Consider the following 27,257-nt stretch of genomic DNA (forward strand, 5'->3'; position numbering starts at 1 on the left):
GATCTAATCTTAGCGTATGGAGCTCTCATTAAAGAGAGCTGTACATCAGAAATAGCTGCAGGATCTGGCTTTTGAATTAACAGCACTTCACAGTGAAAGTTGTTACACTTTTATTATTACCACTCATGTTAAATTTCAGTTCTCCTAAACCTCACTTATCTTTAGTGCTCCTCTCAACAGCCAACTCTATTCATGAAATTTCTAACCAGAAATCTTTTTTCTAGTCTCTACAGTGTGTTGAACACATACATTATTCTGACTTTCCTGAAAAGGAGACAGATTAATGGGTAAATATTGCCTATGTCAATTTATTTACAAATATTTTGTTAAAACTAAAGAGGCTTGATGAGTTTAATAGAGATCTCTTAGCTTTTCTGCGAAATTGAAATGACTTTTGACAGGAAAAGAAATGAAAGACAGAAGGAGAAATGAAAATCCATTCACAGTAACATTAGCTAGCCCTATCATGCCTGTGGCAAAGGAATCTGTTAGAGCGACACCCTTCTCCAGTATCCGTCACTGACAACTGGTTTGGGACGGTACCATTGAACATTGCTCATCCCACATGTGACCAGGGGACCTATTGCAAATCTTTGAATTTTTAGGAAGTGACAGCTAATAAATGAGTATGTATATCCGTGTCCTTACTCCTCTTAAAAGACTTCTTTATAACAAAAGCATTTCTCTTTCCAACCATTTGATACATCTAGGTTTGCCTTTGATCAAACATAATGCATCATTCTGTATCATTAAGACATTCTGTGCCACCATACTGTGGTATGATGTTATCCACATGTCGATGAGTCCTACCACAGTATCTGTTTTTAAATCTGTGCAAGCTCAGAGATACTAGCAACATCTGTGGTATTCCAGAGTTAGTCACATTCCTCCTGGCCTCCTAAAAAACTTCACCTCCTTATATGAAGTAAAAATAACCTAATACAATATGTTCTTGGTAGAAAGTCTTACCGATTCTGACACAAACTTTGAAAAAAAAAAAAAAAAAAAGAGAGTTAACTTTCACAGACAAAATAGCGCTACAGGCAGGAGGATGTGGTCAAAGTTCTTGTCAGAACGTTGAGCTGAGCGTTAAGGATACAACAAGCATCACTATAATAAAAGCAGTACCACTGTTCAAACAGGATTATTAACTGCATTTGCTTTTAAAGAGAAAAAATTACAAAATATTTTAATGTCAAAGTTTTATTACATACTAATATTAGGAAATATTATAAAAGAAAATATTGTCACAATTCAAACTCAGTTCTGAACAAATATGAACAGCTCATTTTGCCCCTGTATTCACATTCATAAGACTATCCTTTTAATAAGGCTTAAAAATACTCCTCTGGGAAATTATCAGAATAATGATCTGATATTCAAGACTAAAGCAGATTAGTTTAACTGGATGTAAAAGCAGAGCCAATGTTTGCTTTGTCTTAGTAGGAGAAGGATCATGTCTACATTAGTTGAACAGCACATTAGTCAGACATGTTTCAACGGGGAATATTTATTACTGTCCCTGTGAATAGTACAATGTATCACAAGATTTTTAAGGCCCCTTCTGGTGCAAAATTTCATCAGTGGAATAACTTCAGTGATGGCCAGTTTTACAGTTGTTCATCTCTTCAGCCCCAGAGGAACTACAGAAACACAAGCCCTATTTCATGATAGACAGACCATTAATTGTAATTTTGATTGCAACTATAAACCTGCATTTTTTCTAGTAAGGAAAGAAAAATAACTAAGAAAGAAGATAAACATTGTTGCAGCAAATAATCTTAGTGCTGCTTTGTGCCTTATATCCAGATTTACTTATCTTGAGCAAGATTATAGTCTTACTCTGTTTTAATGACTAATAATTCTTTGGGCTTTATCAGGACCTCTACCAAATTAGGGTTCATTTAGTATTCATAAGGATTTTGGCCTTTTCACCTAAGCATTAAGGAGCAGYGCAAGGGATCAGAATATAATCTAAATCTTTACTTTCTACTGGTTTTGTTGTTTTGTGGTGTTAACACAACTGGAAGAAGTACAAGCTGTTTACTGCAGGAAAATTAAACTCATTTTTATGTAACTACTGGGACCTAATACAGGCAAAACAATTACATATTTTTTAAGACTCCATCAGGCCCAACATGCATCTCCTAAGGGGAATTATCTGAAGCCTTGATGATGCATTCTCTCAATTAATATCCTAAAGTATTAGAGCACATTTCAGAAAGCATAACCTCATCTGATCCTCACTGAAAATCATGATGCCTGAAGATCAGAACTTTATTCCTGCTGCAGAACTGTATTGCAATACAGGCTACCTGAGACCACTTTTTAAGATCATTTGGTGACTGAAGATCATTCAGGATGCAGCTATCTTCCTAGAGTATATGGTTGTGAGGGAGTCCTTCCTTCAGAAAAGCTGCTCCAAGACCATTTATGTCACACAAATTGTAGTTAGCTCCCAGGAGCTCACATGAAACCAATCTCCCTCACACATCATCACACCTGCAGTCAGCAGGGGCCTTCAAGTGCTATTCCTCTCACATAAGAGAGGAGACAGCTGAAAAAAGCAGTCAGTGAGACTTCCAGCTCCCTGGTACTTGTTTTCCCCTCTTGATCTGAAACAGCCTAAAATTAGAGACCTTCCAGCAAGGTGTTGAAGACAGCTGTGTGAGACTTTTTGGAGGGGAATAAGGGAACACTTCCCAGAAGCAGAGCAAAGAAATCCATCAGTGCTGGACTGGCTGGTTAATGCAACAGAGCCTGGATTCTGCAGCCTTACTAATATTATGTCCAAAATGATGATACTTGGACATGCATTTTTGCTTATTTTCTTCTATCAAGATAAACTCATTTTAACTCTTTGAAGGTAGAGTTTGGTATGTCCTCTGACTCAAGTGACTTCACTTGTAATATAACTCCAGTACCAAACTACTTTTTGTTATTAAGATATTCCTTCCATTTTTGTTGTTTTATTACATGACACAATAGGTCTGATCCTGATAAAGGATTTTTTTGAATTACTACCATGAAAATAATTAATGAGAGTATCAGTAGAAAAAAGGAGCACAGCTGTCTCCTATTGAAGTTGAATAGATGAAGCTCCCCTAAAGTGTTATGGGAACACTGCAACATTTTTAAATGGCACTTGTTATATTACATGAAAAGTAAAGGGTTTTCTCCRTAGTTTGGTGGTTATTTTTGCTGAAGTTTTGTCTTGTCCCATTAATTATGAATTTATATAAAAGGACATGACTATCCTCAGAATTTTATGACCAAAAAAAGAACAAACAAACAAGCTGGAAAAAGCTTTCCTTTAAAGAACACTCCAGAAATTAACATTTTTTCCTTGCTTATATTACTAACTGCAGGCATGGTAATAAATTTATTTCTATTATCCATGCAAGAACTTCACGGGATAATGCTTACAGTAGACTAAGCAGAATTATACCTGTAATTTACAATGATAAGCAAGAACTAAAAAGCAGAGACTATTTAATGGTCATTAGAAACCCAAATGAGCTTGCTTTCTTTTATTTAAAGCAGAAGAAAAGAGAGCATTTGTTACAGTATTTTTGCAATAGCACTCTCCACAACAACTAAAGGCTTTGCTGTCTGTATTTCTTAAGGAATAAAAAGGCACAGGGGGCTTGTTTATGGCCTGGCTGATTTTGTGTTTGTATCACAATATAAATTTATCCTTCATGATAGATAAGGTTCTTCAAGGGACAGTAAAAAGGGATAAACAATATGCAAAAAAAATTCATGTTTCCTATTTGAAATCTATCCTTATATCATAATAGTAATTGAAGCCATATTAGGCACCCCAAAAATGGAGGGAATTATAAGTCTGGATTTTCCTTGGCAAAGCTAAGCATTGTAGTTACTTTGCATGGTGGTGGTGTTTACAGAGTAGCTTTCTATAGCCTTATAAAGGAAGAAATTGAGCAAAGATGCAACAGCATTCTTATTCTTCACATTTTAGTTGAAAAAGCATTAAAATAGAGCAGTACAATTTGAATTAAATTTTATATTTATGGTAGCTGTGGCACATTTAGGAACAAACAGATTTGTGCTGTTCTTGCATCATTTTTTTTCTGGATACACCTTCAGGCCTTCAAGCTTCCAATTTCAATAAAATTAGAAGACTGTAGGAGCCCTCTACTGGTTAACACACTGTATCTACCTTCAGCTGCTGCTTAGCCACCAGAAATTGTGTTATGGACACTCCAAATCATAAGAAAGTGTTTAAAGCTTTTACTGTTATTTTTCACAAATGTACTCATAAGTTTTAATTCTTGATACTTTTTAGGTTAAAAAAGACCTAGGAAAGAGGCTCCATTTTTCAAATACCACCTTACAACGTGAAACAGTAAGTCAAGAAAAATATTATCAAACAATTAAGCTCTGTCAATAAATGCTGACAAATACAAGTTTTGAAATATTGTCATAACTGCAAATTTTGTGCAGTTAAGTGACATCCTTCTGGAAATACTGCAGCGTTTATGTAAAGCATCTTTGAAGACTTGTTCAGAGATATGTATTGACAGGGCCATATGCACACAGGCATTTATCAGGCAGGGGATGAATGAGCAAGTGCAGTTTCAGACTCCCATCACATCTAAACGGTGCCTTGGGATAGCCTAAGAATGAACCAAAGCGGAAGGCTCTCAGCAGGACCATGTTGTTTTCCTCTGCAAGCAACAAGAGGTGACATATGCTGGGCAGACAGATTACTTTGTCTGATCCCTAAAGAAGATTAGATCTTTTTCTACCTGTTCTTTCACCCTGCTCATTTGTAGTGCCATGTAGCAGGCAGACTTCCCACGTATTCATAAAGGAAGAAAACATTAACAAGTATATAAAAAATATTTTCCTGCCTCTCACATCCTATCTATAGTTACTATTACCAAATTTTGGACTTGCTCAACACATATCTATAGATACTCTTGATATAAGTTTGGCTTACTCTCCCCTCCTCTGCTCTCCTCTCCTCTCTCCCTGCAGTAGACAGGTAAGCACTTCATCTAGAATGAGGCACTGAATTGAAATATCCGGCCTCTCCCACTGTCCTTTCCAAATCCTGCTGCTACACTCTCTCTGATTTTAAATACTTCCAAACAGGATGAAATGAAAGATCTGTGGGAATATCACAGCTGAATCAAGAATATGATATATTTAGCATAGACACAACACAGTCCAACAAGCAAGTGGCTAGAGAACTGCTATTTTAATGGTAGTCTGTCRGTATCTGTGAAACAGGTCACTACAGATATAATTTGGTTAGCTAAATATAGCATGTTAATTGCAGAAATACTGCTAGTGCCACAATCTCTGCAATTAATGAGCAAAACTTGCATTTGTTGTCCTGCCTACCTACATATATATGCTAGCTTGATCTACTGTAAATAGCATTAACTTTAAGAACACTTTCTCTATTCCATCACAGCCCCTGAAAATGTTAATTTTCAATTCAAATTCAGTTTTTTTCCCTCAGGTTGCCAATGAGCTAGCAGGTTTGCTTGCTTTCTACATCACATCTCAGTCCAGTGGCAAAGGGAGTTTAAATATTGCCAGCGCTATAAGAATGTGTGTTCAAAGGTAAGTTCTTAATCCAAGAGCCTTGGAAAATAGATATGTAACAAATACCCTTCCATTTTACTGGGAACTAAGCACTGGGGGAATGACCATACCCACATGTGCATGGGGCAGGAGGCTGCTCAGAGCATAGTTTCATGCATATTTCTTCTACAAGCAATGCTGGCCTAAGTAGCTTAACATGAACTCACTGCTCATTCTCAAATTCAGCTCAGCTGTGGCTGCTTGTAAAGCCACACGGCAAACTGAATGGTGAACTTTATCTAGGTTGAAAACACCACCAGTTTTGAGATGGTTTTTAACCCAGAGAAGTTTATGCATCTGTTTTTCTGTGCATCTGTTTTAAACAGTGTTGGCACAACAAGGGTCTGTGTGGGTAGAGGCTGCTGGTGTAGGAACTGCCAGGGGAACAAGTGTTCATGAAACAAAGTTTAGTTTCATAGTTAGTCTGCGCATTTTGCTTTTAATGTCGACATCTGGTTGATCAAAGTATAATGTTTGGTCACATTAGTGTGTCAGAAAGGCTATGGACAACTGAAACTATTACACAGTGGATAACTTCTATGACATGCAATTTGCAAACAGTTAGAAAAACAAGTGTTTACAACGTAAATTGTTCTGCCTGAAAAGGGAAGGACTAATTTATAGCTGCAATACAACTGGTTTCCTGAGCAAGAAGGAAAACACGAGCAGAAAATTAATAATTCCAGAACTTTGAGATCAAAGAGAAGCATTCCCAGTTAAGCTTGCACTTGCACTAATCTCTTTACAAGCTCAAAAAAGCTGAAATACAGTAGAGTGTGTTAAAAAGGAAATACTTTTATATAAATATGTAGCTTAAAGCTCATGTTGGATGATCTAATACAAGACCTTACCTCCCCTGCCTCACTTATAGCAGCCAAGCATATCAACAGTGCTTCACTTATACCAGATAGACTCCAGTATAGCAAGGAGGCACAGGATACAACTGGGAGATGTAGTATTCAGAGGCAGAGTACTGAAGTTGATCCCTAGGTCCCTATGGCTAAAATATGCTTTAAAGATTCAAAGTGACAGCTGAGAAAATTCCATGTGAAACAGACTTAAAGAATGCATTTTTTGTTTCATTCTCCACTACCTCTTTTTTAACCTTAGTTTTTCGCTTTGCTCAAATAAACTCTTATGTTTGTATCTTTGAAGTCTGATAGCATTAAGGGTAAATCCAAACAACACTAGTAAGCACAGGGCTTACTGCTTGTCTGGAAGYGACTTGCTGCAGTGGAATGATATGCAAAGCAAGCCACCTTAGAGTGCTCATGGTCTAGGATGAGTCTGGGAAAAGGGACGTATCTCCTGCAAAACTAAAAGGGGTGGTTTGCAGGCTGGTATCACTGGGTGCAAGGATCTGAGGAAAATTTTCTAGCCAGCATTACTGCATCAAACCAGTGATAGGCAGACCACTGATGATACTGAATAGTTGATAAATTATCACAGGTGCCCTAAAGAGCCTAAATTTACACACCTAAATTGTTGGGGGTAGGGAGTTGGGATTCAATGGTAAACACTGCAGACACCAGCATTATCAGTGGCAAAATAAAGCATGGAAAAGACTCAGGAGAATACGTTTCTTACTCCTCTCAGTCTTGGAAGTTGTGAAGGACACTACTGGATCCCTTCCTGAGAAGGGATCTGCTGGATGCAACATACATTTTWGAGCCATGATCCCAACTCATATACTTCAGAGGCAGGTAAAGCAGAGTGCATAGCTCATCTTCCACTTTTACCTTAAGGGCCTGCAGAAAAGACCATAACCATAGATTTCTCTCCTTGCTGTTCCTTCCTTCGCAATGCTACATCTAAGCTGGGAGACCTGGGAGCACTGCTCAGCTCTCAGGTCTGTGCACACCCTCTTGTCATATCCTGACTCCAGACTAGAGCAAGACCCAGGCATGCAATGTGATCCAGAATAACACAGGAACAAGACACAAGGTATAATACCTCAGATACCCACTGTGCTGCTTCTAGGTACAGCCAAGAAAGCTGGTTCAGATCCAATTTATTTTGTCCCATAAAAGACTTGCCCTTTTAGGCAGATCAGTGGAAGCACCAGCTTACTTRAGTAGCAGATAAAAATAAAAAACCCTCTGACTCAGGTCCTCAGCTGTTCTAAATCAGTAAACTAATGACTGCCAAGATGCCATTTTGGAAGGGATTATAAAAGTTGGTTATTTTTAATCAATTAAAGCATGGCAAATAAAACAAGGTGCTATGCAGTACTTTAATAGTATGCTTTTCCATTTGATTGCATATATCATTCTGGTCACCTATATTTAAAAATAACAGAACAGAAAATGATCAAGGAATCAAATGATCTCCAGCAGGTAAACACATAACTACCAAAAAGATTTAGAAGCTGGTGAACTTCAGAAAGGGATGGCTTTAATGAAAATCCCCACTAATCCCTTTGAAGAATACAGTACAAAATGGGCTCCCAGTTGAACTGATATTGCAAATTATAAATGGATATTACTAACACAATGCATAATTAATTTGTAAATTTGTTGTCAAAGGTATTGCAAAGGTCAAAGACTTGGCAAACTTTATCTACAGCATAACCAGCACTTATCTAAAAAATACCTTTTTACACCTGATAAGTGATAAGAGAACTTAATCATGAGGCCACAGATTCCTCTGAATTATTTAAAAAATGGATGCATGATTAAAGTATTGTCTGCCTGCCACTGGCATGGCTCTGAGCTGCACCTACCACTGCTCTAATCCATCTAGAAATGTCTACTACAGAGTTTGATTCCAAAAGTTGAAGTTTTAAGCCAACATGTTTAAAAAAGGCACCATCACTAATTCTTTCTGCTTACAGAAAGCAAAGAATGATTGAAATAAGATCTGTAAATGAGGAAAATAACCATTTAAAAATCTTTAACTGTAGTTCAATCAGCCTGAATGACTTATGCAGACATTTACCAGTTCAGTTTCTCAGAACTGATTAATTTAGGGCAACAGTTATGCAGATACTGTCAAAAACAAACAACTATACTGCTTGTGATACCTGCCTATCAAGACCTGATGGGTTAGCCAGTGAATTAAAAATTTAACATGCTACAACTAAAATAATAATGCTTTTACAGTAAAACAGGGTACATGTGTTTACAAAGGTACATCAGTAGCAGCTTCTTTATCTTGTAGAGACAAGCATAATTTGATGCCAGTCCAACAACTGGCTAAAAGAAATTTAATAAAAGATTTTCATATTTATCATCTAGGTAGTGCTGAATTAAATTGAGGTATTGTCCTGCTGATATCAAGTATTTGAAGCTTACTRTCCAGTAATTCTATTCAAGTACTAGTAATAAGCACTGTATATCATGCCACAGTTTGGAGTTATTTTCATGTAAATATTAGGTTGATAAGATAGAGAAATGGTATTTGGCACTTGGTTACTGCATCTTGGTTTTAGAGTCACAAGAGAAAATTAAAAAAATATATTCAGAAGAGCTTAAATTTAGGTTTCTAATCTCATGTTTAATATTATATGGTAACATTTCAAAATGTCTTTGGATGTTCAAAGCCAATTCTAATTCTACTTAGGGGATAGGTTTTGGGAAAATCAGACCAATTTTTGGAAAATCTTAAGTACTAAACAGTTCTCTCTAAAGCAAAGTTTATTAMATATGAATTTAGAGTCAAATTTAAAAGGAATTTTCAAAAATACGTGAAAGAATTCAGCACTGTAATCCACTGGCTTTCAAATAGTGATAACATGAACAGACCCCTTAGATATTTTTGAAAAAAATCTCTAGAGCTATCATGACTGCTAAAAATTTTAAATGCCTTAAAGATACCTGATAGTGGAGAGAAGAAAAAAAAAATCCAGCTAGCAACATATTTGTGAAAGTTCACACAGCAATGGTTTAGGATGAAGGAGAAGAGACAGCTCAACTTCCAAAAAAACTCACCCAAAACACAGTGCTTCATTACAAAAGAACAATAGCTCAAACAAAAACAGTTTTCCAAGTGTGATCCCCATACAGTAGATAAGAACTATGAAGGGAAAAAAAAAAGTTATTTCCAGTTCTTAGTCAGCAGACATTTCTGATTAGTTACCTCTATTATAGTACCCCACCAAGAACTGTCAAGTAATTTCAGAGCAAGCTCTTCAGCTTGACCTTCCATTCCCCTCACTAAAATGCATCCACCTCGTTAAAACTGCTATATAACTAACTGAATTGCTCAACAGAGCATCGAAAAACCAAACTGAGACAAGTCATATTGGGCATGAAAATGCCATTTACTTTAAAAAGGCCTTCTCTTTCAAGTCAGGCATTAGTTAGGCTGAGGTTTACAAAGGGCACTCTTCTGTCATGAGAAGGCTTGTCTGTGTCCACCTCCTGACAGCCTGCCTGCAGAGAGGTATGTCACCACCCAGTTTGCCGAGAAGCTACCCAAATCCATGATCTGGGAAACATTCCCCTCGGCAATAACTTTTTTCCTATCAGAACCAGGTCCCAAGCTTTTCAAACATCACCAGATAAGCTGATGATAAAATACACCCTGCTTTATCTGGCTAGATTAAGGTTAGATAGTTAGTGGGATCAAGTGAGACACAGACATATTGATAGTTTGTTTCAATTCTTTTTTTTTTTTTTTTAAACAGAATATTTTTTGATATGGTGGACCTTTTTTGAGCTTTCATGTACATAAAGATAGTACATACAGATACACCTTTTATATATACTTCTTCCTGTGATATATGTGAAATCTGACAGTCACTGCAACCTTGTGAGGAAAACAGAGGAGGCCTCTGCACACTACCAGTGTGCTGTTGGAACTCTTCAAAAAGCAGCAGCAAAACCACAGGGCACTCTGCACACGTGTATGACAAACAGTAACCTACACATGCAATCATGTGTCCCCTCAACTGATTGGAGATGAGATAATCACAGTGACCACAATTATTTATATTTATAAGCAATAAGTTAGGAGTAGCTGAATAAGATGAAAATAGGAACAAGTGAAACATCTGAAAAATAAAACTAGTTGTAAGAAATCTGTGGTTAATTAATATTTTTTCACTAGTGCCCAGAATTTCCTGGCAGCAGTAAAATAAATTCAAATACCTTTTCTCTGCACTTTCTTTTCACTTAAACAGCTCTAGTCCAATGCTCAKAACATGATTGCTCTGATTCTCCCCAGCAGYGAGCCACAGCGACACTGCACGTCAGCAGATTGACTGTCATAAATGTACCTACACAGAAGCACCAAGAAAAGTTCTATGTTAATATACACCACCTACCATAAAGTAGACAGAATAAAAAACTGCTCAACTGAACTGCTAGCTAATAACTGAAAAGGAAAGGAGATTGTATTTTAAATGCATCCAGCAGGACATAATGAGATAACATTCAAGCATAAGTAAACCAAGGAACATTCAGTGGAACCGACTCATGTTCTATTGTATTATAAATTGTCTAAAAAGATCATTACAGACAAGGATGGCAGATTAACTTAGTTCCTAGATTCCATATGATGCCATGCAATAAAGTTCCATCTCCCTGTTCTGGCACTGTTTGACTATAAACTAATTGAGACTACAGCATGTCACATGTCATTTGGAGCTTTTTCTTTAATTTCCCAGAGGAAATTGGAAGAATAAATTAAAAAGAAAATCAGAAAGAGAAACTGCTTCTTTCTCTCATTTTTGCAGTATCAAACTTACAGTCAGACTAATTGATCTGTTTTGCTTCTCTGCTTATACAAATTAAATCATTTCCAGGAGCTTGTTAGGAGAAATAGCTGCCTGTCAACCAAATAAGGGCAGAGTCAGCTAGAGATACTGGCCTTATCTGTCAGGAAAAAAGTGAAAAGTTCAAATTCACCTATGGGCATCTGCACTTGCCCACACAATTCATTATTTAACACTTAATTATTAATGTGAATTGAGTACATGGGGAGTTTCATGTCTCCTTAGACACATGTAGTGCACAATCTACTAGCTCCAATTGGTTTTGTAAAAAAACAGAGTTGTATAATTTATAGGTTTCATGCCAAACTCCATTTCTGGGAGACATTCAGACACACAAGTTTGTCAGGCAGATTTCACAATAAATATTCCCCACTTCTCCCCCCCCCCCCCAAGAGTGCTGAATTTTATTCTGCATATAATATAAAGTGATAGTGTGAATACTTTATCTAAGACTTCTGTGTCTGTTTCCTTCTCTGTAAAGCAAAGATAATGATGCCCAATGTTGTTAAGTACTGCAAGATTTCTGGAAGACAGAAGAGCAAGGTGTTTGCACAATTCAGCCCTTGAACAGTGGATGCTCCAAAATGGGTATGTACACACAAGACACCTTCATGCTGAATATTAAAGCTGACAAAATTTCAAGTCAAACTTGTGCTAGAGTTTGAACTAATGTAATTTTGATGCATAACAGTTCAACTAGACTTATGAGAGTCAGGATTACATACATCTACAATGCAGAAAAAGTGGCAAATATGCTACCTATTTATTTTTTAATAAAGCAGATACAAAACTATGTGCGGCTTGAAGCTCTGCAGTTTTCAGTGTTCTTGACGCGTCAGGAACCATACAAAGTGTTTACTGTAACCAAATAGCAAATTTATATTACATATACACACTACTGTTCTGGTTGGGCTCTAGCAGGCTTCTAAACATGAATGTAAATAAGTTTTGAGCCTTGCAATTAAGAGGAAGTAATAGTCTTTTTCTGCATTACGGATCTCACTGTAAACTTATCATACAGCTCCACTGTGTATTGTTTGTATCTGCTAGTACCAGACCTTGAAACCTCAGGTAAGCTGACACTTCTGGACGTAATATAGTCTCAAATAGTTTTCAAATATAAGGAGGCTCATAAGGAATGGTGCCTAGAGATCATTTCAACATCATAAAGACACATGGTCATATTTAAAACATTACACAAGTATCATTTACAGGTCTTTAAGATTTCCTAATGGATGAACTTCCCTTTCAATTCTCCCTAGGCCTCTTTATTTCCATGTATGTTGCTATGAGACAGTGTTTTATTAGCCATACTAACCAGCTCTCTGCAATCCAATCACTGACAAGCTACTATGCTTGAACAGGCCTTAATTAACAAACTGGTAAATATGGAGGGGTCTGCAATGCTTGGATAGCAGATTAGGAGAATTTTGCTGGAGGGTGACATGAGATTCAGGCCTACATAGTGGCCTGTAACCTCCAGTTTTACCACACACTGAAATACTATCTGCTATACTGCAGCAATTGTCAGTAACAGTTTACACAGCACGAAACCATACCATTTAATTCTGTGATTCAAAGCCATCTGTGTGATTTCAAAGCCATTATGAATTACTAGAAAATGCAAACATTGGTTATTTCTATATAGATTTATATAGCAATACTTAATTTTAAAAATAATGGAGCTTTTCACTTTGCTTATGCTTTTTTAAAAGGAAAAATAAATATGAACAACAGAATCAAAATCAGAAATTACTTATAGCCCCATAGTTACCCAAGCATCCCAATAAGCACACTACAAGAGCCGGTGAAAACCTCCTGAGGTCTGAGGGATGACACTTGCTTCTATCAATCTCAGGCAAATAGAATTTCCAGACTCGCCTCATTTAAAATATTATACAGTACATTCATATAATAATAGTTGCTCAACTGCTGCAGCTACAGTGCTGAAGCAAAGGAGATTGAAAGAGACAAGAAAGCCAGACAGCACTCAAAACAGACAACAGGTATGACAAAAAAATTGTCTACTGTCATTCAAATTTTAATAGTATACAAAACATTGAGATTTAGATCATTTCAGGTTTTTCCATGTCTCACAGAAACATGGAATTATTAGACTAACTCACTCATTTTCTATGTGGTCAAAGAAATTTTCCTTATGTTTCCATTCCTATTGTGTGTATACTGAAAAGATCTTGATAAATTTAGAAATGGTTTGATAAATTTACTGGGCAGTTGATTCAATTCATTATCAAAGAAGAAAAGGTTACAATATCTTAAGTCTTACAAGAATAAAAGCTAAGTCATTATATCATGAATTTTGATTGCATATACTCACAAATAGGCATGTTTTAAAGGTTATAAGGGGGTATTTTCACATCAGTGCCCAGATGGGTTGGACAGAAATTTAAGCAGAGTCAGAAATAATTCACCCTCCAGGCTACAAGCAGCTTGCCCAGGTGTATCTGCCAGCATACTGAACTGTCTGGCATTTTAATGGAGCATCAAGCCAGTGGGCATGCCAAAGACCCATAAGAAATGGTGAGTTCCAGATAGTAGATTTGTGCATATTTACCAGCTCACTTGCAGCTTGGCTGGAATTTGGTCTGAATGGTAGTCTGCAAAGCAGAATATCTTAACGATCTGATGTGTGGGTGGGAGTAGATCAGATCTGATTTTCTTTGCTGGTGATGCCATGCTATACAGTGGCAGCATGTTATACAGTCCCATTTCAGGTTCTTTCCTATAGGAAAGTTCTAAACTTAGATCCCTGTATGCCCCATGTCTTGAAATTGGAAATTTTCAGCATATGCTGCATGGCTGCTATGCTATCAGAGAAGATAAAATACAGAGAAGAATTGGGCTATTTGAAAAATTTATGGTTTACCACATGCAGATTTTTTGGTTGTGGTGGAAATACGGGGGAAATGGGGAAGAAGAGGAAACAGATGGAACAAAAGAGGGTGATTTTACAATACATTGTAGGGTACTTACACAGATGACTACTTTTGCTATTTAACTTTTAGTGTTTTTAACATGCTAAGTCCTACTTAAAATTTTAGAATATCTGTAAGCATATAGTGCACAGGAGAACCACTTAAAAATCTAAACAAATAAAGGAACAAATGCCTTAGTTTTAGAGGTTAGGGAGACTGATAAAATGGTTGACTATGCCAAGTAATTGCATTAGCCTAAGAGGCTCTGTCAAAAGGATTAAGTGGTCTTCTGATTAGTGACAAGAATTCATTAGGAAGAGCTCATGTGTAATTAGAAAGGAAAGATTTTTAAAAGGTAACAGCATTTAGAAAATTAGGAAATGCAGAAACAGATAGCATGAAACATAATTAAAAGAGCATATCAGGTTGTTCTTACTAGTTTCTTGTGCTGTATAATTTAGAAATAGCAGTAAACTATACAGGAAAGAAAAAGGAAAATTAGATAAATAGATCCTCCTCTGCCTTTTCTTAGTTTATCAGCAGTCACAGAAATCAAAAAGGCATAATACCAGAACATGTGACTGCTGATAAACTAACAGACTACCTGGCTCAAAGTCCTCACACAGAACTGGATATAATCTCCTTTAGCTGCTGTAATAGACACTAAGACAAGTTAGGGAAGTTAAGATATCATTGGAAAATCCACCAGAACCAATGATAGGAGTAAAGACAGATCTGCTGAATATAATCAAACAATTTAAAGAAAATCCCAGATAACTCATGGAAAATCTTCTACAATCCACATGAAGAACATGAATTTCAAAATATATCCCTCTTTCCTTAATTTAAAACTCTGAGTCATTAAATTCACATTTCTAGGAATACCACCTCAGCTAGGCAGATAAACATGCTCACAATCTGTATACTGAAAATCTGCAAAGTCTACAATCTGTAGACTGAAAAATTGGCCTTGAATTGACAGGAATTTAATTTAAAAACATAAACCCAAACCCTTACTTTAAGGCATTTCTTCAACCTAGAGTATGCATTCTCAGGTTTGCTCAAGTTCAGTCAGTGAACTAACTATGACAATGCTGAGCTTGCTGTAATCTAATTTATTCTCCTACGGGTTCACTTAAAGATGACCCAGGTTATGTTTCACTTTCAGTGACTTCATCATTCTTATTCAGTTTATCTATATATAAACAATGCCAGGAACAATACCATACCAGTTTGATTTATATCCTCACTGCTGTGAGCTGATCTGAACTCTGCATTCCTAAGAGCATATCATTCAGCATGAATGTGCAATATATAGTAACTAAAACAAAAATACAGAACTTAAAGCTAGTGATATATTTATTTTTATGTCTACCATCATATTGCTAAAGCCTTCATTCTTTAAGGTAACAGCACATATGATAACAAGTCAAAGATAAGACAGGTTAGCTTAAAAAAAACAGCTATAAACATAACTTGGCAGGGTTTTTTCTATTTTTGTCTTATTGATTAGTCTTATGGACAAGATGGAATATAATAAAGAAACTCTACATGTGTCTTTGATTAAAGCTCTATTACAGATACACTCCTACCTAAGACAGGTCCTGCCAAAGCTATGTCTGACAGCTATTCTCTCACTGATGTTATAGTTTCCTAACTCATTACTCTCATCTCTTCTAAACTCAGATGTTAATTGCTTTAACCTTTAGTTGATTCCCTTGAACTCAGGAAGTTTGCATTTTATTAAACTAAGTGTGTCCTATAACTACAATCTTAACCTTTCTCCATTCTAATTAATGTAGCTTTAACATTGTAAATGAGATTTTCATGAGAATTCAGAAATTGATCCAACTCTTACATGTCAACATTTCTGAAAATCTGTTGCATGGTACTGTCATTATATGGGGGTCTCCTGTTCAGAATTGTATGGCTACTGTCTCATAAGTACTGTACTGTAATTATTGCTTTATAATAGTTAACATGATATTCCATAGTTACCAGAATTTAACAGCAATTCTGGTTTTGGATGTAAGAATATTTAATCTATACCTTCTAAACACATTTTATTTTGCCTCACTGATACAGAACACTGTAGCAAAAATTACCACAGCCAGGTATCCATCTATATTGATTTATGTATTTACAATGGGATGAGTGAAATTAAGCAAAAAAACAAAAATTAAGATCCAGATACCAATATGCCAAATTTGGTTTCTCATGTTTCCCCACATACGCACTGTAAATACATGACTTAGGAGAACTTGCACAGCAATTCTCCTACACAGATGTCAAAGCATTTTGCAGATCCTTTGTAAATGGGGAGAATAAAGCACTAAAGAGCAAAATTTTTTTCCAGATTACAAAGTATTTAAAGAACAAAATTGGACTAGAAATCAGTGCACATTTGCATTGCATTGTTTTAGGTTTGTAACCAGGTCATCAAATTAGAAGCATGATCACTCAAGGGTTTCATTATTGTCAATGACAAAAGACCAGCTGAATAAGCTTCTGGAGATACCCATTAAGTATAATAGGCATCTAGAGAACCTATGTTTCTTTCTTAATGCCCCAATTAAATATTTAAGGTTAGGTAGGATTAGTCTCAGTAATCCTGCATTGTAGGACCTGGGTCCTTTTCAACTCCAATGTGTCCCATCCATGTCCTTCAAATCAGAAGGAAGGCCAGTTATAGATCTCCCTCTGCTTCTCACCCAGCATATCTCTATGACAAGAGACCCAGGCAAGCAGTCTGGAAGGAGACTACTGTACATCAGGTTTTATGCCATATTCTGCTGGGAGCATTTGCTCCATAGTGTGGACAAAGCTGCTGACATTCACTCTAAAGCAGCTGTCTCCAGTCAGAAACATTTTGGTTCATCCAGATACATGAGGAATCTAAAACTTAGTTTCCTCAGCTGGATCTCCCAGTTGCCAGCTCCATGTAGATTTGAACAGTATTAAAACAGGACTATGCTCTAGTTTGCTAATAAGATTCCTGTGCGCTATTTGATAGCAAAAGTCTAAACTTATTTAGGTAAAAGAAGGATTTAAAATTCAGGTCAGGGAGACATGATTTTAAATATGTTAGGTATACAGAAGGCAGTGTTATTTCTTATGAAGCTGATGGTTGTCACTATGCTTACTTTTTTTTTTTTCAGATTAACATAAAATTCTTGGTTATCAAATGTATTTTCAAATACTGAAGCCTACATTCTTCCCTACTATTAAGGAGCAAATAGTCTGTCCCATCACTTCATTATCCTTTAAAAGGAAAATGAAAGCATTGTCTTTTTCATGTTTATATTCATCATTACACAATTCTTCATGACAGGAGGACACCCCCCCCACACAAAATAAAAACAGATTAGAACAAAGCACAGACACACTTAACTTACACCTGAAAGGGTAAAGCTATCCATCCTGCACAAATGCTTGGAAGGCAGAAGCTAGTCCCCCTCATAGCCTGCTGAAGCACTTACCTACATTAGAGCACCAGCTTGGCCTGAGCTGGCCTGGTGCTGCAAAAGCTTCTTTTAAATATGTTCATTTCCTCAGCTAGTTTTCACCTGACAGCTTTATAAGAGTCTCTCCATTAGCACCTGCTGTGTGTTTTTGCTGTGCCCCTTCCTCCCTGGAGAGGGAAGGCTAGCTTGGGATTTCTCTCCTCTCTACACTGAAACAAGTGTCTGTAAAAGATTCTGCTCTTGCGTGGTCAATATCACAGTTTCCAGCCTTTTGTCCAAAGGAACTGAAGCACTATCAAACAAGTTAGCCCAACAGTGCTTCAGCTCTTTGTTTTGATGTGTTGAGTTTAATGAATCCTACGGTTGCCTTTCCTTGATGTGTTTTCCTTCTTGAGCCCTCCTACTGGCTCATAGCATTACTGTCCATATTTGTACCTTTATATTCTTGGTGCATTTGTCTTCTGGCTGTTACTTTACAACTGGGTTTGAAGGAGACTGTGTTTAATAGAGTTTTTGACCCTATTTGCTTTCTTTTTGAAGTTTTGAAAACAAGCCACCTGCTTTACAAAACAAACGGCACGGTCTTGCACGCCGATTTATGTCAGCTGGAGAGGGCGGAGGCAGGCGCCGCGCCGCCGCCGCACACGGATAAGGCCCCTTCGGCAGTCAGTGAGACCTGCGGCCCTGACGCCTTCCCCGCAGCAGCAGCAGCCGCCGCCGCCGCCGCCGCCGCCCCCCCCCCCTGCTGTTGTTAAGGCTCTCCAAGCAGAGGACCGACCCCGTCAGCCCCTGCAGGGCTCTGCTTTTCGGCGCGATTGATTTGAGCCTCCAGCTCCAGCGCGGTTTAGCACTCGCTTCCAGCGGGGCTGCGGCCACCGCAGGCGCCAGGTGGCCCTCGAGGCCGCCGCTTTCCTCGGCCGGCGCCGCCTCCCCGGAACTGCCTTCGCGCCGCCTGCGCCGGCCGCACGGGCCCCTTTGGCGGAGGCACCGCGGCGGCGGCGGGGACGTGTGGGGCCTGCGCTCGCCATGGTGCGTCCGGGGGGGGGGGGCGGCGGGCCGCTGGGGCTCCCCGCGCGGCTCCCCCTTCCCCTCCCCTCCCCTCCCTTCCCCTCCGACGCTCCCGGGGAGAGGCCCCGGGGTCCCCTGAAAGGGGGCCGTTAGCGCGGCGAAGCTGCGCCTGTGTTTCAGAAACCTTCGCCGGCCCCTCCCCGCCCGGGGGCCCGGGGTGAGAAACGAGGGACCCTGCCCGTCCCCAGGGTGCTTTCGTCTTCCAGAGGTTTACGGTGTTTTAAAATAACGCGGACGATTTCGGCCTTTTTGGTAGGATAGTTAGCGAGCGAGGGACGAGGGGCCTATACGTGCTAGCTAGCACTTCCAGCTTAAAGGAGGAAAAGAAGTAAGGAGTAAAGTTAATGTAAGAATCTAGTGTAAAATGCCTCTTAGATTTCTTTAGGTGTTCAGGGTAATTTGTCTTCGAGTTTAGCAGCTTTTTTTCTGCAATCATAAACAGTGATGGTAACACCGGTAATATGATGTACTAAAGCAAATTTATTGATTGGTGTTTTCTGGATTCCATTTGCATGTTTAGCCTCTTTGCTTACAGAGTTTATTTTATATGCAGTTAAAGATTTTACAGAGCTTGTGTTCCATATTCTTTGACAACGCCTTTCGGTTTTGTTCAGACTTTTTTTTTTTCTCACCAAAATCTAGCATAGCTTAAACTAGTGTTACAGTGTGTTTCAGATTTACAAGTTATTGCTCCCTTTCTATGCCATGTGAACAGCTAGAGAAAAAGCTGCTGGTTTAGTGTGAGGCATACTGTTAGTCTGTGGAGAGAGCATATTTATGTGGGGGACAGGGGAGGTATACGAAACATTATGCTGTACAGATTAAATATGACCTTTGTGAGAAATCCCAATGCAGCAATCGAGCAGATGGAAATTTGATTGGGGACATTTACTGCAAAGTAGTTAAAGGAGGTAATCTTATTTTCCTAGCCACAGAGTTCTACAAGATGCATGTTCTGAGAGTAGCCCCTACATAATATTTCTTACAGCACTTCTTGTTTTCCAATAGCTACATTTGACTGCATGGACTGTGTTTAAGTAATTTTGGCAGTCTTTGTTGCTCCTTGTCTTACTGAGGAGAGCAAGATCTAAGTGGTGGAGCTGCTACGCTGATACTATAAGCTAAGGGCTTTCTGAGATACCAACGCATGAGCTTTTAAGTCTTTGTGATGGTGCTTGCTCCTAGCTTCCTTTTAACATGTTTTGCTTAGCTTTAGTGTCTTACAGCATTTTTTAATTTCTTTCAGCCAAAATTACTAAAAGGCAAAGGAGGAAAGCAAGAGAAGAAAGTCATCCATCCTTACAGTAGAAAGGCTGCACAACTTGCAAGGGAAGCACACAAACAGGAAAAGAAAGAAAAGTGAGTTGACTGTGCAGAATCCGTGCACGATTCTGTGTGCAGACCAAAGGGTGGCATCACAATAGGGGTTGGTTTTTTTTTTTTTTTTTTTTTTTTTTTTGCTGGGATAGTGGAGGTAGAGCTGTTATGCGGATATAACCGTGAGCTAACCCAAAAAAAAAAGCCTTTAACTGCTAGACCATGTGATCTGACAGGTTTATACTTATGAAATCAGCTTATACATAGTATGTAGCTCTGCTACTTGATTTTGGCGTAATCCTTGCAAATTAGGTTTCTTATTAGAGCATTTTGCTTTTTATAATCTGAATGGCATTATACCAGTGATTTAGTGTCACTTATTATTGAACATTGCCMTGAGTATTTTACACTGCAAATAGAGAAGGGGGGGGAAAAATCTAAACTCCTCAGATGTTGATCAGCCTTCAGGAAATGTTTAGAGTGCTTGAGTGTCTTTTATGAAACCCCCTACTAAAAGAGAGGGACTGACTTGACTGAGAAGCTTAGTCATCTAGTTTAACTTTTCTCCAAGATTACTAAGAATCCTGCTGAGGTTCTAGCTGCTTGTGCTGAGATCACAAAAAAGAAAAACCAAAAAGCCTTGTTTGGTATCCTTCCTAAAGAAGAGACTTCTGAATAAAACTGAATAATTAGTTCCTTTTTGGTGATTTCTTGCTGTTCCGTGGCAATTTTAGTTTTCTTCTTTAAGTTTTTCTTCTCCCTCTCACAGCAGATTTCTGTCTAGCACTAAACTGGTTTGGAAAAGATAGCTGGAGAACACTGATATTTGGGATCCGTTCTGTCTCAGCTTGCCTTTTCTCTACTGCACATACTAAACCCCTTTTGAAAGCTGGTATGCTATGATTATTTGTTTAGAAAGATACCAAAGTAGCTTTCTAAAGTAGCTTTAAAGCATTTTTTATGAAAATACACTAGTACATGGTTGGAGCATGTGAGCTGAACCAAAATCTTCATACAGATGTATGAAGGTGTTACACTGGAGAAGTCCTGTTGTGGTTGAAAGCCGGAAAATGACAACAGTTCCTCAGAGATCTTGCAACTGTTATGGCTGGGGCTGAATGTACAGCTTTATCCAGAGCAAACTTGCAAGGCTGCTCTTAGAGAAGAGGAACCCTTTAGTTGCCTTTACAGGAGAGGAACCCTTTAGTAGCACAGCTGTGTCATATCATGTAGCCTCAGCAGAGTTGCTGCAAGAGTTTATGAGCAGCCTGTGTTGCAGATTGGGCAGTCTCCTAATGTGCAAGAAGCTTTCCCTACTGCTTCTGGGTGTAACTAAGATTATTTTTTCCTAGGGCTAGATTGACTACTTCATCACTTAACTCTCTCTTCCTGCCTCGTAACTGCCACTCAGAAAGCTTAGTCACAAAAAGGTAACTGAATCATACTTGATTCTTAGGCCTTACATCTGTGGCTTCACCATAAAGAAAAACAAGTATAAGAAAATTTATTGTGTGAAGGAGTGAGGTATTGATTATGACTTGGCCCACTTAATCAAGTCTTGTAGTGCTTGTCTATGTGGATAGAATTATACTGATATAGGCACCTGTACTGACATGTTCTTGGTGAGAGTACTATCTTTGGTTTCTCTTGTAGCAGCAAGAAGTTAAAGGCAAAGCACTCCCACTGGAATAATGTTCTCCCATTTAACTTGCCCTTTCTTTCCTTCATAGAGAAGTCTTTAAAAGTATCTATTAGAGGTTGCATAGACCAATCTGTTTCGTTCCAAATAGAGTACCAAGTGCCTCGCTCACTTCTCATAATGCATTAGTATCATGGTAATAAGGTCATCCTTTCCATGAAAAAGAATGAAAAGATACTGGCAGATGAACAGTGCTGACCAGGCTTTGTTACCGAGGCAGCTAGATTTGGCAAGCGGCAGAATGCAACATACATTCTATCGCAAGTCCACATGAAGTAGTGTTGCTGCTTAATGCTAACACAGGTGCTTCTACTGCTGAACAGCTAAAAGGTTTACTGCTTTAAGACTATTCAGAGCAGTGTCAGGTTGTCTTGGACTACCTAAACTACCTCTGCAAGAAAGGACTATGCTATTAACATTGCTAAGTGAAGTCTGCGGAGCAAAATTTAGATTCAAAATTCCTTTAGGAGCCAAAAGGCCACTTAGGAGTTCTGAGCATCCAGTGTTCATTAAACTGTAAGCGTTACTAAGTTTTTAACTGGTTCTCTAGACAGTAGGCAATTGTATCACATCCATGTCCTTTCTAGGATGTTCTAGATGATCTAAATACTTTAGCTAGCTGTTTAAAAAAAAAAAAAAAAAGTCCTGGCTACCCCAATGACAGACAAACAGAAGTGGAATTCTTTAATTTATTAGAAGTTTTTTTCTTTCAGCGGTTCCCACCAAATGTATTCCTTTCAGGACTTGCCCATCTGAGAGTTAGTTCTAGTACCTAGTCTTTGCTATGTAGGTTTCTGTGTGTGCTTGCCAGAACAGATAACCACCAAAACCCAGCACCTGACAATACCAGTCTTTTATCTTCACCATCTGCCAGTTTTTGTAACTTTACAGAGGATGTTCCACTTGATGCATCTTGGAATGCAGCATAAATAATTGTAATACTAAAAATGGATTTGTTTGTTTGAATAGCAGTTAATTCTCAGAGCTGGAGAGCCAAGTTACTCAAGGACATATTGAAGGCATATATTTAAGACTTTGCTTTGTAAGTTTAATATCTTATCTTAACTATAGTATCTATAGAAAAATTGTTACATCATCATTCCATCTCCTAGCACCCATTCTCAATGGCCATTAAAGACAGCTAAATGTGCCTTGCACTTCGTTTGGGCTCTAGTAGTTTTCCCTGCATACAATGACAGGTTAGTTATCTGTGAAAACTTCTTATTTGGAGGATTTACTTTTAGTTCAAATGCTTTTGCTAACACAAGTAAGGGATAAGGCTAGACAAGCCTACCATGTTATTTTGGTCTTCCTTTATAAAGTTATTTACTTCTTAAAAAAAGAATTTTACATAACAAGAAATAAACTGAGAAGTGAGGTTTTTGTCTGTTTAAGGACACTGGTCTAGCCTCTCTATTCCTCTCCTTTGAAGTGTGGCAAAAAGGGCTAACCGTGGCAGCAGAGTCCTTCCAAGTAAAACAAGCAGACCACCTTTTTATGTGTCACAGGTCACCTGGAAAAAAGCAACATTTTATGAGAACACATTAAAATACTAGCATATGCATAATTCTTATGAGGATCTGTAGAGCCTAATGTCTTCACAGGGCAGAAGGGCTTAAGCTGATTTTTCTCTATATTTAAATTAGAGGAAATAGATAGTGGTCCTTTTTTTTTTTAAGATTTCTTTTTTCTTTTAAGCTTTCTTGCTTTCTACCTTTTAATATTAAAAGTTCTCTTACCATTTCAGTTGTGAATCCTTTAGGCTGATGGTAAACAGTGTAGCCCTTCATTTTTCACAGGGAAACTGTTCCACTACAAATAGTGTGTCAGTCTAGACTATCGAAACTGTAATATGATAGCAAAATAATCTATCTATAGATAAGATCTTTATTCCTTGACATTCTAGGTCCTATCTAGTGTTGTTCACAGACCTGCACTACTTAGATCTGTTCCATTATGGTGTTCTAAAAATAATTTGCATTAGAACTTAGACAATTGGAGGACTTTTTCTGTGCTACTTGTTTTCAAAATTAATTTAACTCAAAGGCATGAAGAATTTTATTTTCTTTCTTGGTTTTTCTGAAAATCTCGTTAAGGGTTCCAGTTTCTTTTGAGATATCTATTGTCTTAATAAGCTTGCTAAATCTTTAACAAAGACTATGTTTTTAGATACTGTGAGTATCTAAAGCAACTGTTAAAGAACAGTCAGTTTAACTGCTAATCAGTCTTTTCAATGTAATTACTCAGCTTTCAGTTTCTTTAATATACTATGATTATGGCATTGTTTTTTGTTTTGCTTTTTTTTCCCAATTTGCAGAGCTTTGGAAAAGACAAGATTCCTTTCTAATGCTGGAAACTGAGCAAAGCTTTTCAGTCTTTTAGGAGAAAGAAGTAGCCCAGACCAATTTCTTCTTCCCTGTTCCTTTCACAGATCTCTTGAATCTTTTCTGTTAATGGCAGCTGATAATTAATAATAATAAGCTGATATTAAATGCTTTGCATAATTTCTTCCAAATTTGAGGCTAATTACAATTGTTTACTGAAGACTTTTTCACTAGAAAATGACTTCCCAAAGTTGAAATTTTGCAGAAATGTTTTTCCAAATTACTTCTGTGTCTAATGACAAACCTGCTTGTTGATTGTATGGTTGGTACATTCTCTGGTGGTCAGCAGGAGAAGCTCCCTCATCATCTCTACAATATTTTCTTTCTGGGTCCCATCTGCAAATCTGATACTTTTTTGACCATGCTTTTTATATCATAGAAATAATACTTCTCGAATGTGGGGAGAGGCCCAAAGCTGGAGGCAGTATTCCCAGTATCATCTCACCAGCACTGAGTAGAGGGGATAATTTCTCTGTAGAGACAAATGCGCTTCTGTGGCATGGAGAAACTGATTCTTCTTCTTCTTTTTTTTTTTCTTCTAAAATAAGGATCAGGGGTCATCAAATGACTCTAGGAAATTAGTTTAATTGAGCTGTGAAATTAACTACCAAAAGATGCTATGATCGTATTCTTGCACAGACTTGGCCAACCACTTTTTGAATGTGTGTACATTTTTTCTATTGATGACTGTATTGAGTAATACAAAGACACCACTTGGGTGTAGAAAGCCTTTGAACAGCATTTTGTTGGAAGGTGTCTTTTGTAGAAGTATCAGTAACTGTTTGTTCTTTATACTTTTTCCTTAGTACCTGCTAAGTACAGGATTGCTGACTATTTACAGTTTAGGCTTGGGCAGCCTTTTTTACTTTTTTATGTGGAGGAGGAAAAGAAATCACTACTGTGAACGTGTCTGTACATGTTAAACAAGAAAGGAAATTGTATTGAGCTATGAAACACACATTCAAAAGCCCCTTCCCCCCAAAAAGATGGGTAGAAAAGGGGAAGACATTACCCACAAGGAATTTCAGTACTTAGTGCAACACTGGGAGAAAGGAAGGAGAAATTCTGCTGTAGGCTGCTGAAGTCTTTGATAGCCCCGTTGTGCAGTCACTCCTCAGTGCAAGTATTCTCACTGAAATATGAAAGTAATAATAAGCTTATTGTCCAGAAGCTGTGGTAGCAGTACAAAAGACTAATCTAGGCCATATTAAGAGCAGACAGACCAATTGATCTGGGGAAGTTGGCTATGATCTTCACTAATCTTTACTTGAATTGCACCTCTTTTTCTTTCTTATGTCACTCTTATCAGTTCTCAAGTTTTGATCAGCACTCAAATTCGCTTATATTACTATCAAGATACTTTTTCTTAGTCTACTTGTGAATCTTCATTCACTTGGGCAACTTGTCTGCTCTGTTAGATAATAACAAAGATATTTTTATGAGACAGTGGTACTTGTTCATTGGTGCTAGTGGAACATTGCTTTGTCTATGCTTTAGGAAACCTGAACATATGGCAGTATTCCTGGAACTTCTATTAGTAGCAATGTATCGACACCAGTCATGTTTTGACTAACTGTTAAATCTCTCTGGTTTTTGGTAGTTAAAGCTGACTTATTGCTGGATTTTTGTCTTTTTTTTTTCCTACTGAGACAGAATATGACCTTTCTATTGTGCATATTTTGTAAATTATTCAGAAGTCTGTGCTTTCATTTTAAATATATCAGTTTAATATTACCATGCTCTGAGATAGGAAGGCAAAAGTTTTTACAGTATTTCTTGATATGGTGTGAAGTGACCCCTTAGGAGTAAGTGGAAGCCTTCAAATGTCTCCTTGTGGTGCTGTTTATTATTGTTTGTTTTTCCTTAGCTTTTTTTCTTGTCCAACCTCTTAATCTCACTTGAGTGGTTATGATCTTAGTGGTGCTGTTTGCAGCTGTGATGCTTTGAGATTTATTCTTGCAGATTCTTTAGGTGGAACTAGAAAAAATGCTGGCTCTTAATTATTTCAGAATATTTACAAAAATCAACTGCAAAAAGTTCAGAATTTCAGATGGTAATTTTACCACAACGGAGAATTTTTACATGAATCAGAATAAGGTGTATGTTGTTCTCAATTTGGCAAATATTTCTGTTTGAAATTTTATCTTGAATTTTGTCTTGAGTTCAGAATGATTTTTTGAGAAGGAAAATAATTATTTGCACAGTACTAATTCTTGATTAATATTTCTGTTTTTTCTTTGCTAGGTTGAAGACTGAAAAAGCTTTACGTCTGAGTATTATTGGTGAGTGGCGACTTCAATTACTGAATACAGTACTCTGTCATAGAATTTAAGTTTTACCAACTCCATAGATACTCCAGTTGTACTTCAGAGTTTCTTTTTCTATAATCTGTCTCTATAATCTTAATATGAACTTTGCACAAGTGCTAGGATACTTGACATATTTACTTATGCAGAGTTGAGCTTAGGGCTCAGAGTATAGCCTAATTTTTGGCAACATACATGACAACAAGTCAATAGAGACAGAACATCTGTTTTGTACATGTGTATGTATATTTATTTTACTCTTTTCACAGAATCACAGAATGGTTGAGGTTGGAAGGGACCTCTGGAGATCATCTAGTCCAACCCTCCCTGCTCAAGCAGGGTCACCTAGAGCAGGTTGCACAGGATCGCGTCCAGGCGGGTTTTGAATATCTCCAGAGAAGGAGACTCCACAACCTCTCTGGGCAACCTCTTCCAGTGCTCTGTCACCCTCACAGTGAAGAAGTTTTTCCTCATGTTCAGATGGAATTGTCTGTGTTTCAGTTTGTGCCCGTTGCCTTGTGTCCTGTCACTGGGCACCACTGAAAAGAGTCTGGTCCCATCCTCTCGACACCCTCCCTTCAGATATTTGCATACATTGATAAGATCTCCTCTCAGCCTTCTCTTCTCCAAGCTAAACAGGCCCAGCTCTCTCAGCCTTTCCTCATAAGAGAGATGTTCCAGTCCCCTAATCATCTTTGTAGCCCTCTGCTGGACTTGCTCCAGCAGTGCCACATCCCTCTTGTACTGG

At 37.9% G+C, this 27,257-nt stretch overlaps 1 protein-coding gene across 1 annotated transcript in view; it reads left to right on the forward strand.

The window, feature by feature from the left end:
• The first annotated feature begins 18,682 nt into the window (after positions 1 to 18,682).
• The window catches only part of TMA16 (translation machinery associated 16 homolog), a 20,641-nt gene continuing 12,066 nt past the window's right edge, over positions 18,683 to 27,257 (forward strand). Inside the window, 3 exon segments of the mRNA XM_026065403.1 lie at positions 18,683 to 18,764; positions 20,050 to 20,162; positions 26,448 to 26,485. Of these exon segments, the coding sequence (XP_025921188.1) occupies positions 18,762 to 18,764; positions 20,050 to 20,162; positions 26,448 to 26,485 (154 nt within the window). The 5' untranslated portion in view covers positions 18,683 to 18,761.

The sequence above is a fragment of the Apteryx rowi genome, unplaced genomic scaffold, assembly GCF_003343035.1.
Source record: "Apteryx rowi isolate R43461 unplaced genomic scaffold, aptRow1 scaffold_227, whole genome shotgun sequence".
Lineage (NCBI taxonomy): Eukaryota > Metazoa > Chordata > Aves > Apterygiformes > Apterygidae > Apteryx > Apteryx rowi.